The 16412-nt window shown below is 49.2% G+C and overlaps 1 protein-coding gene across 3 annotated transcripts in view; it reads left to right on the top strand.

The window, feature by feature from the left end:
* PTPN5 (protein tyrosine phosphatase non-receptor type 5) overlaps positions 1–16412 on the top strand; it is a 63103-nt gene that overhangs the window by 14108 nt on the left and 32583 nt on the right. The window contains exons 2-4 of one of the 3 annotated variants that reach the window (XM_019037276.4): positions 3566–3657; positions 5788–5920; positions 11990–12066. In XM_019037276.4, the coding sequence (XP_018892821.3) occupies positions 5901–5920; positions 11990–12066 (97 nt within the window). In that variant the 5' untranslated portion in view covers positions 3566–3657; positions 5788–5900. The remainder of the gene's footprint in view (positions 1–3565; positions 3658–5787; positions 5921–11989; positions 12067–16412) is intronic. The other 2 variants (XM_004050804.4, XM_004050806.5) reach the window with 2 other exon arrangements.

Here is a 16412-nt window from a genome sequence, read left to right as displayed (position 1 = left end):
TCACATATTATTTTTTGGTGAGATGAGATCTCACTGTGTTGCCCAGGCTGGTCTCGAACTCATGGCCCCAAGCGATCCTCTTGCCTCGGCCTCCTAAAATGCTGGAATTACAGGTGTGAGCCACCATGCCTGGCCTACATTATTCTTTTTTTAATTCCTGCATAATATTCTCGTTTACTTCATCTTGCTCCCAGTGATACAGCAGTTCAGGTCCAGTAAAGAGAAAGTTAAGAACCGGTTTACCAGCACTCCGCAAGATTCATCCCAGAGCCTTCATGGACCTTATCCATGGGAAGAGAAAAGTTATATTAACTGGGAAACAGGCAAAGCCTGAAACACGAGATGATGACAATTAACATTTTTAGGAGCTTCCTGGCCCTGTTCTACACATTTTTCATGCATCTCATGTAAAAACTTTGTGTGAAGATCAACATTCATTTAATCTCTATTATAACCCTCTGAAGTGTAGACACACTTATCCTTGCTTCACAGATGAAGAAACTGAGGCACAGAGAAGTCAAAGTCTTGCCCAAGATCAGGCAGCCAGTGGGGGAGCCTTGATTCATACTTGGGGAGTCCAGAGCCAAAGCCTATGTGTTTACTACTTTTATGGTGTTGTTTGTTTGTTTGTTTTTGAGATGGAATCTCATTCTGTCGCCCAGGCTGGAGTGCTGTGGTGCAATCTTGGCTCACTGCAACTTCCGCCTCTCTGGTTCAAGTGATTCTCCTGCCTCAGCCTCCCAAGTAGCTGGGATTACAGGCACCCTCCACCACGCCCGGCTAATTTTGTATTTTTAGTAGAGACGGGGTTTCACCATGTTAGTCAGGCTGGTCTCAAACTTCTGACATCAGGTGATCTGCCCACCTCGGCCTCCCAAAGTGCTGGGATTACAGGCATGAGCCACCGTGCCTGGCCCTTTATGGTGTTTTTAATGAGCCATTTGTAAATGCTCAAACATTACCCCACTTTTCACTTTTTTTTTTAACATTTGCCTGGGGCCAGATACAGTATTGGACATGGGAAACAGAAAAGTCCATATCAGATGCTGTAAACCTAGTGATTTAAATAAAGCCTGGGGTTGAGATAAACTGAGTTTGAAGCCTGGTTCTGCCACATACCAACTATATGACCTTGAGCAGGTGACTTAGTCTCTCCAAGTCCCAATCTCCACGTGTAGGTGGAGGATGACTTTTTACCTCATACGGTTCTAGTGAGAAGCGAATGATGTCATACATGTGCAGTGCTTGGCACGACATCCAGCACACAATAAGCCTGCAATAAAAGGAAGCTGTGGTAATCATAGACCACAGGTTTATGTCCAGGTAGCTCTGTGTGAGGCTGGGAGACTGGCATCAACAGATAATGACCGTATGGAGGGGTAAGAACAGAAGACGGAGTACCCAGTTCTTCCTAAGGGAGTTGGGGAGGGTTCTGTTGAGGAGGTGACATTTGAACAGAGTCTTAAAAGGCAAATAAGAATTTTCCAAGCAGAGAAGGGAAAAGGGGGCTTTCCAGTGGAGGAAAAAGTGCATCCTAAAGCATTATAGGTAGGAGCAAGCATGTAACTGAACGGAAATACCAGAAGACGCCCACAAGAAGTGTGATCACACCTTTGCATTTGTGATTGCCTGTTTTCTCCCGGTAAATTAAACTGCATACCTGGGGGCAGGTGCAGGGAGAGGGAGCAGAATGCAATGTTTTCAGAGTCTTGGAGAACAGAGGATCAGACCAGGTAACCTTTGAACTCCAAAATCCTGCCTTTGTATCTTTTGGGTCCCTGACCGCCGCACCATTTATAATCAGGTAGGACCATCCACAGCATCAAATCACAGCTGAACCTGGACTCTCTTAATAATTGGCTCAGGCCGGACATGCTTGCAGGTTGGGCTCCATGGACCAAGGCCTGTTTCCCTGATGCTGTGAGCGCCCTCTGCTGGTTCACTGCCGTTCCACCCTCTGCCTCGTTAAACCTGACAGGCCCAGAATTGAAGCCTGACCTCTAAGGAAAGGCCCTTAGAGGTCATCTCATTCAGGCCCTTTGGTTTTCATTTGGAGCTACTGAGATTCAGATAAGGGAAATGACTAGCCCAAGGTCACACAGTAGCCTGGGACTAGAGCCCATGGCATGGCTTCTGGGCCCTGGGCCAGTGAGTGTATTCGTCATGGCACTGATGGAACACAGCTGCCACCATCACAGGCTCCCCACCCAAGCCAGCCTTCCAAACTCCCCGTGCAAGCTAGCCTCCCAAGGCCTGCTTCCTGGGCTGTTGCTTCAAGTGGAGAAACCCGAGGCCGTGGTCCCGCGCAGGACTTCCAGTCGTTCTTCTGGGGAGAACAGCAGTGAGCCCAAGCAGGGACACAGGCACAGGGATCTCCCTCTTGCTCCTTCACTCGTTCGCTTGGGTCGCTTCACCCCCTGAGCCTTAGTTTTCTCATCTGTAAAAATGGTGATCATCACATGCTACTCACGTAGATTTATGGTGAGGATTTTTTAAAAGAACATATAGAAAGCAACTGCCATGATATGCAGTCTCTTCCTATTGTATTTGCGGAATATTTTTTCTTACCGAAAGCTAAAAAGTGAAAGAGAGGTTAGGAATGTGGGCAATGGGGGAAGTTCTGTGATAACTAGCTGTGTGGCCTTAGGCAGGTCACTTTACTTCTCTGAATTTCCATTTCCTCCTTTAGAAAATGCAGGGAATGTTAGTACGTTCCTCCAGGGGCCGCTGTGAGGACTGAATTTGCTAACACATGCAAGGCCCTGGAGCAGTTCCTGGCCTGTGTGGTCCAGGTGCAGTAGTGACAGCTGCCCTTTCTGTTGTGAAGATACTGTCATTGTTATCCTCTTCGGTCGGGAGCTAAGATGTTACTGAACAGGTGGCCCTAAGATTGCTTCTGCCCTTTTTCCTGCTTCCTTTCTCTCTCAGATCACCTCCTCCTGTTCGCTTCCATCCTCACCAACCTGACCATGAAATTTTAAAAGTGTAGATTTTAAAAGAAAGCCAAAGTGGCCCTGAGAAGAGGCTGGGAGGGTCCACAGAGTCTGAGCTGAATCACTGTGAATTTCTGACCCTCCACCCCAAAGATGTATTTAGGACAGAAGGTGTTGGCTTCAGTCATGAGCCCCTGGTCTCTCTCAATGCTGCCTATGCAGCTAGCCCCTGCTACTTTGGTCCCAGCAGGGTGGCCAAAGCCAGCAAAGAATCTGTGTGTGTTTTTCCTGCTCCCATCCCACCCAATCTAGGAATTTGGCAGGACGAGGGCTCCTCAAGCCCCCTCCAGCCCCCTCCTCCTCAGAGTACAGGGGGAAGCTGGTAAATTCAGTTCATACTGGACCTTTGGACCAGACCACAGACACCTGCAGGCCCAGCAACGCCTTTCTGTTGTCAGCGAGGGAGGGCACATGGTCCTGGGATGCCTCTCTTGTCCAAAGGCTGCCCCAGACAACTTGGCATTGTTCAGAGCCCTTTGCCCTTTCCTGGGAGTTTATACATTGTCTACACCTGCTTCCCCACCACCACCACCCTCATTTCTCTGCTGTGCCTTTGTTGGTTGTTTGCACAGATCCTGAGCACCTGCTGTTCACCAGTCACCATGATAGTCAACATTCACCTTTCTCATTCACTGGTGATCTTCACCGCCATCCTGTGTGGAAGGTATTGTCATCTGTGTTAGACATATGAGAAAAATTTAAGGCTCAGAGTGATAAAGACACTTTCCTAGAGCCACACAGTTTGACTAGAGCAGAGTGAAGACCTATCCCCAGGGAAGGCTTCCTAGAGCAATTCAAGATTAAGCTGGAGCTTAAAGTCTGAATTTGATTTTAAGGAGGGGTGCAAAGAGGTGATGGCCTTCCAGGCAAGAGAGACAGCCTAAGCAAAGGGGTGAAGGGAAGGATGTCCTTCATGGTCACAGGGGTGATGAGGAGGCAGTTACGGTCTGAAATCAGAGTGACTGGAGCAGGTGGTGCAGCAAGGGGGCAGTCCCCAGCTGCAGTCCCAGGCTAGGATGCCCCATCTCTTACCTGATTGACACACCCACATTTTAGCTGGTCTCCTGCCTCCCAAGCCAAGAATCTATTCTTAGAACTGGTTGATTTTTTTAATCCTTAATATCAGGTATGGAAGAAATCTCTCATTATGCTCCTTAAATGAAATTAGCCCAGACTCAGAGCTCCCCATCATCCCTATCTGGTAGGAAATTCAATCCCAGCCATCACTGGAGTGACTCTGACCCACTGCTGTGACTCCCATGCCAGGGATGTTTCAAGGAAACCACACTGATTATAGCTGAGATACCCCAGCCCCACTGAAGAGCCCTTCTGGGTCTGCAGACTCTGTGCCTTCTGTCGGGAGGACGCCGTGTGGGGTGCAGCGGAAGCCCTGGAGGCTGAGATCCAGCCCACTCTATGCACTCAGTGCCACCCACCCACACACCAGGCACCAGTCATGGAATTGATGGGCTCTGTCACCTTCCCAGACCTGGAGACCCCCTCCCCTTCCTCACACCCCCACCTGCCTGACCAAGAGACACCTACCCCCAGGTGCTCCAGCTTTTACAAAACAAAGACTGCAAGGATAGCTCCTCCAGGAACTTGGTCTTTGGTCCTGCAGCCAAGCCGCCTCTCCCAAGGGAGTATAGGTCTGTCTTACCTCTCTGGAAAGAAGGGGAGGGAAAAGGAAAAAATTCCAAGTGAGCGGTTCAGTGGATGGTCCCATCCCACACCACACCCCCTTTCCACACTCCCCTTTTAGACTACATTTCTTTCTAGTCTTTGAATGTGTTCTGCTTTGTGTCAATTCCAGGCCCGTCCACATGCCCTCCTTCTACCTGGAGCACCCCACCCCCTCCTGTCTCATCCCACGGCCTCTCACCCCCACTCCTCTTTCACATCTCACCAGAGATGGCCCTTCCTGGGTACCAAACATCTCCTGAGTCCTCTGCCTCCTTAGGGGTCTGGCTGGCACTCCCAGGGCACCCTGCTCGTCTCCCCGCACACGGGTCACCTGTGTCACCATTGCCTTTTCTTCTTACCTACATCCCCCATGAGATGCTTGTCGTTCATTGTATTCCCAGGGTCCCACACGTAGCCTGAACATAGCAGGTGTTTAGTAAACGGGTTGAACAAATGAATGGTCCAATCCCTGAATCAGACTCAAATGAAAAATGGACAACTGTTGCTCGAGCCCCTCAGCAGGCTGGGCCTACCCTGCACTTTTCATCTTCCCTTCCCTGGGGTCCCTGCCATGCCCGCACCTACTTCTCCCACTCAGAGAAGAGCAGGGATGGAAGGGAAGTCATTTGTCTGGGCACATCCCAAGCAGAGAACACTCAGACCCTGTGTTTGGGATCCAGAACACTCAAGTTTGCAGTCTGCTCAGACGTGAGGACAGATGGCTGGACAGTGGACAGCTGGGCAAGGAGGGTAGGCAGCTTGGCAGGACGGAAATAGCAGTGAACTAAGCATTGGGAGTCCTGGGCTCAGAGCCTATTCATTCCACGAGTTTGCTGCACGCATCAGTCTGGGTTCTGTGGTTGCCAGCAACAGAAGAGGACTCTGAGTAACTTAGGCAGAAAAGATATTTATTAGAAGGCTTTGGGGTATGATATAAATACTGAGTTCTGATTCTGGGCTGTCTGTGTAGCAAGAGGCAAGCAGGGCACCAGGGGAGGAGAAAGGTGACTCCCAAAAGGAAATCAGGATTTTAACTACCTGAAAACAAATTGTTGGCACACTGTGTGACCTGAGACTAGTCACTTAATCTCTCTTTGCCCCGTTTTCCCAGCTGGATGATCTGAAGCTGCCCTCTCTCCTTCATTTATATCACCAGCTTGCTTTTTGCTGAGAAAGCTTCCTGCCCTGGAAGATGGCACCCTTCCCCATCCAGACACCTTGGGAATGAATTATGAGGGAGCCAGGTGAGTGAGCGTTTACGCCATCCCCCTGCAACCCGCCCACTGAGGAGGCCAAGCCTTCTCCATCTGGATGCTCTGGGACACATGACTCATTCTCATGAGGTGTTCAGCCTGATCATTCCTTTTCCATGAAACCAGCATGCCCTCTGCCCCTGCCTGCTGAACATGCTGATGAAAATCTGGATGGCATTATGGGCCTCTTCCTGGCTATGGTTTGGCCATCTTCTTTAATTGGGATGCTCCTAGCTAGAGTCTGCCTTCCTAGAGCCCCTAAAGCTACCAACGCTGAGACCCTGCCACTACCCTGCATTTGGCCTTTAAGGTGTACATCAACAGGCTCAGGCCCTGTGCTAACCACCTGGGATGCAGAGGTGGTTGAGGGGGTGAGGATGCTCCAAAGTCGGAAGCTGGTGGGAGAGGCAGGTGCATACACAGCTAACTATAGCAGCAGAACAAAGTAAGAGACAAAGGGACATATGAACCAGGTGTGTGGGGGAGCCCAGAAGTGGGAGGACGCAGTTCTTCCTGAGAGATCAGGGAGTGCTCCGTGGAAGACGCACCGCCTGAGTCGCACCTTGGAGAATGAGTAAGATTTGACAAAAGGGGAAAAGGATCTTCCAGGCTGAGGGAACAGCACAAACAAGGCTCGAAGGGAGGAATGGACAGGTTTGATTCAGCGAATAGAGATGTCAGGTGGGGTTGGAGCTTTAAGAGAGTGGTAGGAGCTCCACGTTGACAGTGAGGGGTATTTACGGGGTACCAGGAGCACAAAGCCCAGGATAGAGGGCATGTCTGCCTGGGCTTGGCTCAGCCTCACACCCAGGAATCCTGGCTTCAGCATCCCAGTTCCCCCTTGCTCCTCACCGACCTTGGAAGCAGGCTCAGGCTCCCTGATTGGCTCAGCAAACCAGCCAGCTCTTTCTCTGCATAAGTCCTGGGCAAAGCTGGGACTTCATGTTAGGAGACTCCAGGATGTCTCCTAATAGCACCCCCCATCCCCCACTCTACCCCCCAGGCAGAGGGGCGGTGCCTTTGTTAGAACACTTCACCCAGCCCACGGCAGCATCTGTTCTGTATCTTCTGCACTGGCCGTGAACTTCTAGAAGATGGGGTGGGCGGTCTAGGCTGGATCTCCAGCACCCAGCACTGGTGGCGTAGCTGCACAGCACATTACCTTCACACATACGAACGAGCAGAGGAAGGTGATGACGTTCAAGTTACAACAGGCTTAGAGTCTGACCACCATATTTTCATAAGTGAGGCCTCAGACCCAGAGCGCAGAAAGGATTGCCCAAAACCACAAGCGTGATGGGAGGAGAGTGGAAACAGAGCAGTTTGGTTCACAGGAGCACTACTCACAAATAGCCAAAAGGTAGAAACAACCCAAATGTTCAACTGATGAGTAGATAAATAAAACATCGTCTGTCCTACAGTAGAATATTATTCAGCCTTGAAAAGGAATCCATGAAAAGGAATGAAGTACTGATGTATGCTACGGACTTGCTAAGTGCAAGAAGCCAAACACAAAAGCACAAAAGGCTACATATTTTATGATTCCATTTATATGAAATATCCAGAATAGGCAAACCCATAGAGACAGAAAGCTAATAAGCCGTTGCCAGGGGCTGTGGGGAGGAGGACAGGGAGTGACTCCTTAATGAGTACAGGATTTCCTTTTGGGGTGACAAAAATATTCTGGAAGCAGATCATTATGATGGTTGCACAACATTATGAATGTATTAAATGCCACTGAATTGTACCCTTTAAAATGGTCAAAATGTTGAATTTTATGCTATGGGAATTTTAGCACAGTAAAAAGAGTAGTTTCAGACCAGATCGGACGCTACCAGCTGGGTCTAAAGTCCATTCCTTAAACGTAAGCTGCTGCTCCCCCACTTCCTGTTACAGACCTACCCAGCCAGACCAGGTGTGAGAGAGCCACATCACTCTCAGTGCAGGGAAGCCACAGGGAAGCCACATGATCAAGTGGAAGAGGGCTTCCCCCGCCACCCCAGGAGGCAGGATTCCTGTCTTCTAGGCTGCTTCTTGCCCACGTGCCTCTGCTGAGGCCTAGCCCCCATCTGCTGCTCCATCCCACTGACCAGCCTACTTCTGATTGCACCAGATGTTCCACACATCTTGGGCCTCCATGCCTTGCTCTTTCTATTTGCTCTACCCAAGAAATCCTTTTCCCAACCCCTCATTCACCTAAAAACATATTTTAAAAACCAGTCCCTGGCCGGGCGCGGTGGCTCACGCCTGTAATCCCAGTACTTTGGGAGGCTGAGGCAAGCAGGATCACCTGAAGTCAGGAGTTAGAGACCAGCCTGACTAATATGGTGAAACCTCGTCTCTACTAAAAATACAAAAATTAGCTGGGCATAGTGGCAGGCGCCTGTAATCCCAGCTACTGGGAGGCTGAGGCAGGAGAATCACTTGAACCGGGGAGGTGGAGGTTGCAGTGAGCTGAGATAGTGCCTCTGCACTCCAGCCTGGGCAACAGAGTGAGACTCCGTCTCAAAAATTAATTAATTAATTAATTAAAAAAAAATTAAAACCAGCTCCTGTCTCCCCCTTGGAGAAGACTTCCTCTTCCCCTTGCCCCTCCCACAAATGAGCAGAGCCTTCCCCAGGGTGGTCACATGTATACATCAATTAAAGCAGGCATCAGGGTACAGTCGTGTCTGCATGTCTGTCTCCCTGAGAAGACTGGGAGCCTGCAAGGAGGGGCCTGGATTATTCATCACTGTATTCCTAGGGCAGCTCCAGGCCTTGCTCACAGGAGGTGCTCAGCACACGCCTGTTGAATGCGACGATGGCTTTGGGAAGCTACTTTCACTCCGGGACATCCTCCATCAGTGAAGTGGGGGCAGGCTGGGTGATTTCCAAGTCCCTTCATCCCTGGTGGTCTCTGGTTATAAGGGAAGCAGTGGTGGGGGCAGCCCAGCAAGTGGCTGCTGTTGTCACAGGCCAGTGTTCTGTTCCTGTTGCCTGGCTGATAGAAGTGGGGAAGGAGAGAGCAGGAGCCTTAGCAATCCAATAAAAGCAGCTATTTCTGCTCTTGGTGGGGAGGGAGGAAGGCAGCGCCCAGAGACTGGGTTCCCCATCCAGCCTGAATGGGCCATGTATTTTCTTTGGAAAGCTAATTAAACCCTCCTCTGGACAGTCTAGACACGCAGGCTGTGGCTGGGGTTGCCTGGAGTCCTTCGACTACAGGGAAGAGCAGCAGAGGCTCTTGCTCCATTTTCCTTTGCAGTCAAGAGGTGCTACTCGTTCTGCTTTTCTGGTTATGAAATTAGTCATTTTCTAGGAAGCTTATTTATAGAGTCCACTGCACACATGAAGCACTGAGCTATTCTGAACACAGCTTGGGGCCTGAGAGGCTTAAGGTGTGAAAGCAGGTGTGAGTCACACATGGGTCCCCTTCCAGAGGTATCTGGATACTGTGCCTTTCTGTACCCAGCCAGGGGTCAGCCCTCATGGGCTGCCATCCAGCTAGGTGCTCGTTAGGGTAAGGAAAGAACAAGTTTAGGATTGGAAGGTTGGGGGTGGGTGCTCTCAAACACAATCCCTGTAGCCACCACCAACTCACTATAAAATGTGGGGCAAGTCAGACCCCATCCTCTGCCTCAGTTTCTCCTCTGTAAAACGAGAGGCCTTCCAGATCTGTGATTCTCTGACTTCTGTGGACAACAGCTGTGGAGGAGAGCTCCCAGCTACTTAGCAAAGACCCGTCCACAAAGCAGCTCAGATGATGGCTGTGTTTGAGATTCCTAATGTTTTCTCAAGAACGTCAGGTCAACATTTACTTATTCCATAAGTGTTTGTTTATTGAACATCCTACTACGAACCAGGCACTGTGCGAGGCTTTGAAGATACAGTGGTAAATAAAACAGAAATAGTGGGCCCTGCCTTCATGAAAGCCGCAGTCTAATGATGGAGACAGATGTTGAATAATGGCATATATTACAGTGACATTTCTAACTGTGTCAAGTGCATACCGTGTGAGAGAAAAGCATGTGGAAGGCGCTGTGAGGAAAGAGCCTTCCCAGTGTGGCTGGAGTGCAGAGGTCAAGAGGGGGAGGGACTTGGGGTAAGCCTGGAGGGATCAACGGGGACCAGACCACCCAACATCTATGAACTATGCCAAAGGATTTTTCTTTGTTCTAAGTACAATAAGGATGCCATGAAAATATTTTTTCAAGAAAGGTTATGTGGTAAACGTTGAGTTTTGAGGAATTGATTCTAGCTCCTCTCTTCTGGAGAAGCGTTCACCATGCCACTTTCCATTGCCTGGGGCAGAGGGGACTTCCACATCCAGTTGTGCAGTTTGTAAACTGCACAGATTTTCTATGCCATAAGCACTGGAGCCATGTGGAGAATGTTTTGGAGGCCAGCCTGAGTGGATGCCAGCAACCAGTTAAAATATTGCCACAGCAATCTAGGCAAGAGAGGATGGTGGCTGGGACCAAGATGGGGAGGGAGAAATGTGGAGGGACTCCAGAGACATTTAAAGAATGCACTTAAAGTTACCTTGAAGGAAGTGACCTCCTCTCTGCAGGAGTGCTGGGCTCTAGGACTTGTGATTCTCAGAGACCCTGGCAATTGGGTTGAGGAAAAAAATAAAATGATATAATGCCAGTTGAAAAAGAAGATATCAGAGAGAGAAGGGCCACGCTGAACCTGACTTCTCTGCCCTTAATTATTTAAAATCTGGAATTGGGCCTGAAACTGGCCCTAGGGCCAGTCCAAGAAGCAGGATAGCAGGACTTGGGGGCAGAGAAGCAGCTGAGCCTCTGGAATTCCTGAAAGTATGCTAGCAAGGCTATGTCAAAGGTTCTTTTGGTTGCCAGTTTCAGAAATCACATCCCACTGGCGTAAGCTAAAATGTGGGGATTTATTGGAAGGATCCACAGCCATCTTATGGTCTTGATGGGCATATTGTCCAAGACTCAGTACAGATGGGAACAAGGCAGCTCTCAGGCCCTCAGCAGCAGGTCTTCTCTCCAGGGCACTGTGGCTACCATGATTCAGCACCAGCAAAATGCATCAGAATGCATTTTCAATGTGCAAGGGAGAGGATCTGATTGACCCAGCCTGGTTTGTGTGTCCAGCCTTGGATCAGTCATCAGCTACTGCCAAGGGTCAGAGACATGAAAGGCAGACAAGGCCACTGGAGCCCATGCTGCATTTCAGGCCATTCCCAGGGTAGGGGACCCCCTGTGAGTCAAGTGGTTGCCCTCAAGATATGTCTAATCTCAAGACGCTTCATGGGGTCTAGCTGATCTCCAGCAACATTTTTCCAGCTTACCAGGTAAAGGAGAAAAACTAGACCCCCATACTCTCCTATAAGGTGCCCTAATAGGCTAGAAAGAAGGTTCTCTGATTTCAGGAAGGAAACATTTAGACTATACGAAACATGTATGTAACTACTTTTTCTAGCTATTCTGGAGAAGAGTTCTGCATACCACTTTTCACTGCCTGGAGGGGACATGCATATCTTGGAGTGCTGGACACAGGATTGTGGGTTACTCAGAGCCCTCTTCTTGTCCACCCATGGTTCAAAACCACTGGAACTAGGAGACAGAATGGCACAACAGCGAGAGCATGAGCCTGGAGTCCTAAGCCATAATTTCAAACTCATCTCTATTCTATTGAGCTGTGTGACCTTGGGCAAGTTACTTAACCTCTCTGAGCCTGTTTAATGATCCCTCATTCATGAAGTCATGGTGAGGATTTAATGTGATAAAGTTTGCAAAGTGCTTGCATATAGTAAATCCTCCTACTGTGGTAGAGATGATGATGATGGTGATGATGATGGTGATGATGATGATGATGGTTGTGATGATACTGCTGCCACTGATTCCACAAGGAAGACACCTGCAAAATTCTGCTCCTGCCTCTGCAGCTTGACCCCTCAATAGGCTGGTATTTTCCTCAGGTCCCTTTGATGGGGTGGGGTTATTCAAAGGGATACAGAATACAAGAGAAGGAGCCTTCTTATCTTTGCTCAGGGTTTTTGTCTTGATTCTGGCTCAACAGCATCTTCTTACCTTTTCCATCCTGCTGCAGGAGTGAGAGAGAGAACCACGCTGCTGATGACTCCGAGGGAGGGGCCCTGGACATGTGCTGCAGTGAGAGGCTACCGGGTGAGTCTTCTCAGCACCCAGGTCCTCCCAGACCTCAGAGTGGAGAGAGAATGCCCCGGCTGAAGCTGGGGCTGGAGTAAAGCCTAGCTAGCTGTGAATTTGCACGAGAATATCCATGCAGCTGCTCCATAGCTCTTCGTTTAAATGGGGACTTGTTTTTCTAATCCCTGATGCCTTCTGACCTGTTATCATTTGGAGCTGCTCTAGGCTCACATGGAGGGAAGAGCAGGCAATTGAGGGTGTGCTAGGAAGTGAAAAGAAGGACGAAGAGCTGAGGAGTACAGGGCTCCTAGGGAATGACCACTGACCATTCAGTGCTGGGCTGACTTCAAGAGGTAAGGGTAGGAAACAAAACCTGAAGGCAGCATGAGCCAAGGATGGGGTGGGGGATGTGGAGAACTACCTGACCTCCCTGTTGAGAAGCCCGGCTTGAGGGTGAAACTGTGCTGCTTGAGTCCAGTTGACCACAGTTGCAGGGAGCCAAGCCATTGCAGCCACCATGGAGATATTACCAAGGCACTCTTGCCCACAGGGTGGCAGCTTGTCCCAGTTGTAGCCCCATGACCCACGCCATGATAAACAGCCTCAGAAGGAAGAAAAAGAAGGGGTGGGGGGAGAGTTTTACATTTTTTTATAAGTTTTTATTGTTCTTTTCGTCCTTATAACAAAAGGTTAACTGTCAAAATATTAGAAAATAAATACAAATAAAAAAAGAAAAATCGCCATAATCCTGTAACATAGCATATATTTTCATATCTCTCCTTCTGAACATTTTGTTAGAAGACAAGTCTTTTCAGCCAGGCGCGGTGGCTCATGCCTGTAATCCCAGCACTTTGGGAGGCCAAGGCGGGCAGATCACGAGGTCAGGAGATCGAGACCATCCTGGCTAACATGGTGAAACTCTGTCTCTACTAAAAATACAAAAAATTAGCCAGGCGTGGTGGCGGGCGCCTGTAGTCCCAGCTACTTGGGAGGCTGAGGCAGGAGAATGGCGTGAACCCAGAAGGCAGAGCTTGCAGTGAGCCGAGATCGCGCCACTGCACTCCAGCCTGGGCGACAGAGTAAGACTCCGTCTCCAAAAAAAAAAAAAGACAAGTCTTTTGAACTCTAACGTTGAAATTCCAAACCTGTAGCTTGTCAGAGACCTCATGATTGGCAAGGAACCTTAGAATGGAGTCTTCACGTGATACTCTTTAAGATAGACATTGGAAACAACCAGGTAAGAGTCTAAAGCGATGACTCTTCAAAATAAGTGGTATTTTATTCACACCACACTCAGTGCCCCAGCTCCTGAGGAAGCCCTTTGGTGCAGTTCATACCTTAACCAGTAGGGGGTGCCATTGCTCAAAACACTTGGGACAGCCTGTTGAGATGGTCTAAGATGGAACCATCTGTCTAGAAGAGAATTCTCTGAAAAGATGTGAGAACTTCCTGAATATCTGAATGGCTGTCTTGTGGAAGGGGCAGCAGATCTATTCTGCGTATCTTAGGATGACGTAAGCCCAAGGCATTGAAATTAAAAACAGGCCTGTTGGCCCATAGACGCAGAAGTCTCTGACTCTAAAAGTGGTCCAGTCATAGAACTCGATAATTCCAGAGGAAGAAATGAGTGTTCCGTCACAGGAGGCATTCAAGTACTAGATAGATAGACAATGGAGAGGAAATTTCCACAATGGGTGGGAGGTCCAGATGACATCAGAAGTCCCCTTCAACTATTAAACAGTTCTGTGATTCAGATATGAGTCATAGAATTCAGAGATGACTCTACAATCAGGGATGGCCCCACTGACTAGAAGAAATCTGCAGAAAATAGGACAGGATGAATAGGAGTCCAGAGAGTAGCACGGTGTGGAGGAAGAAAGAGCATGGGATTTGGCGTTTGAGTCCGCCTGTTCTGCTTCAGGCTGTGTGTTTATGCACAAGTCACTTAACCTTGCTGGAGCTCCAGTCCCTCATCTGTGAATAGAAACAATAGCAATATGAATATTTATCCTCACAAGGGTCCTGGGGGAATAAATAAATGTAACCACTCAGTCATTCACTCAAGTACTTATTGAGCACCTACTAGGTCTCAGGTACTAGGTGCTAGATATATAGCGGTAAATAAAACAGACATAGGCCCTTCCCTAAGGAAAGTTCATGGACAGTTTCAGCTCTGAGCTGCTTCTGCAAAATGGGATGAAGCCACAGCAGAGAGGCTGCAGTAATAAGCATAGTAGGTTAAATCCCAATGTTCTCTCCCATTTCTCCCCAAAAGCCAGCAACCAGTGTAGAATAGAAGAGTTTTGGTCATGTAATATCCTAGGAAATCAGTGTCATTTGCTACCCCTTCTTACAGATGAGAGGACCAAGGCCCAGGGAGCTTAGGCAGTCTGTCCAAGGTCACTTAGCTGGTAGAGGGAAGATTCACTCCAGGCAGTCTCTCTCAGTAGCCCGTGTCGTCACCGCTACCTTGTTCTGCCTCTGTTGTCCCCATGGAGCCACTGTCACCTTCTGGCACCCTGTGGACTGAGGCAGAAAGAGTTTAGGTGTGTTTGTTCCAGATAGGAGTTTGGAGGAGGTAGACAATGTCACTGTGCCTGTCCCTATCTGTGTCCTTCCTCTGGGAAGTACTGCTTGCAGAGGCCAAGCAAGTTGTGTGACCCTCTAGACTCCCACGATGCTATCCTGATAGGGGATTGCAGTAATTATTTGCCTCCTCCATGGGGTCATGAGCTCTCTGAAGGCAAGGACCTCTCTATTTCATCTCTGCATCCTCCATGTCCAGCGTGTATTCACTCATTTCTTCATTCTGTCACTACTGATTGAGCACCTACATGTGCTGGGCACTGTTGTAAGCACTAGAGATTGAACAGAAATCCAAACTGAAAAAATTCCCACCCTCCCAGGACAGTATTATGTGCTAGTCAAGAACAGGGACTCTGGACCTCAGCTTGGCCCCACCACTTACCAGTAGATGATCATGGACAAGCTACTGAATCTTTCTGGACCTCCCGTTCACAATATAGCAAGAACAATATTCACTGCTGTGCAGAGTTGTTAGAGGATTCAGTGAATTAACAGAAAGCTTAGAACAGTGCCTGGCATATAGCAAATGCTGTACAGACATTTGCTATTAAGGAAAAATAGACAACAAATAAAATAAGTAAGTCATGCCACATAGTATGGTTAATAGTAGTAAGTGCTATGAAGACAATTAAAGCCATGAAGAGGGGGATGGGAAAGAACTGGGGAATGGTTTGGCATTGTGAATAGGGTAAATTCACATTGAATTTGTGGAAATCTCCTGTACACCAGAGCCTGGTGTAGAGTAGACTTCCACAGATGTTTGTCAAGGACACTGACCTGTACTGCAACTTGGACATAAAAGGAAATGGGAGTTTGTAGGCCAAGAGAGTTGGAGTGTTAGGCCTTTAGAAGGAGCCCATGAGCACTGCAGGCAATTGCATAATGATGGTATAAAAATCCAGCCCTCAAGTACTCTTTCCACTCTCTGTCTTACCCAGAGGTGAGGCAGAGTGAGGGCCAGCCATGCCTGGTGGCTCATTCGTTCCCACACCCACCTTCGGATGGGGGCAACATGGCCAACACTCCGAGCCACCACGATCACCCAGATCTGAGCCAACACAGGGCAGGTCATACAGTCCCATCAGAGCTTTTTGGTGGAAACGTCCTCAGCATCACCAACACCCCCTGGGAGCTCCCCCCAATGCCCCAGGGCCAGGCATGCTGCCTCACAGCCCCTGGGACACCCCCCACATGTGCTCTCGCACACTCGTGTTTGTGCTCACTTGTCACAGCCACATGCTCCCCGATGCACATGCATGTTCCCACGCACAGTCACCCGGGCACGTGGCCTGCCTCTGTCTCACACAGCCCTGCAGGGGCGGACGCACACCTCCAGGCTCACACACCTGCATGCCTTCCTCTTGCACACTCACCTCTCTCAGCTCCATCCCTCCATCCCGCGGCTTCCACTCTGCATGCTTCCTGGAGATGTGCTTGCTCTCTCGTTCCCTCCTTAGGTGTCTTTCTCTTTCTCCCGCTACTGTACCCCTTCTTCACGCACACTCTCGAAAATGACTGGGCAGACTCCTTTTCTCCCTCTCCATTCTCTGTCCTCTTCTCAGGCTCTCAGTCATGCCCAGCTCCCCGGTACTGTGGGGGCACTGAGTGTCTACCCCACTGCCTTCCCCACCCCTGTGCACATGCGCACACATGTATTTTTCTTCTCCCTCATGCACACACCCTTTTTCATGTGGTCACCCTCCTCTTCTCTTTCAGTCTTCCTTTCTTGCTCACTTCATTTGCTCACAGTCACCCAAACACTTCGGTACATTCAAACT

This window comes from Gorilla gorilla, chromosome 9 (assembly GCF_029281585.2).
Source record: "Gorilla gorilla gorilla isolate KB3781 chromosome 9, NHGRI_mGorGor1-v2.1_pri, whole genome shotgun sequence".
Lineage (NCBI taxonomy): Eukaryota > Metazoa > Chordata > Mammalia > Primates > Hominidae > Gorilla > Gorilla gorilla.
Note: the sequence above shows the minus strand (reverse complement) of the source record. Positions and strands in the feature narration are given on the sequence as shown.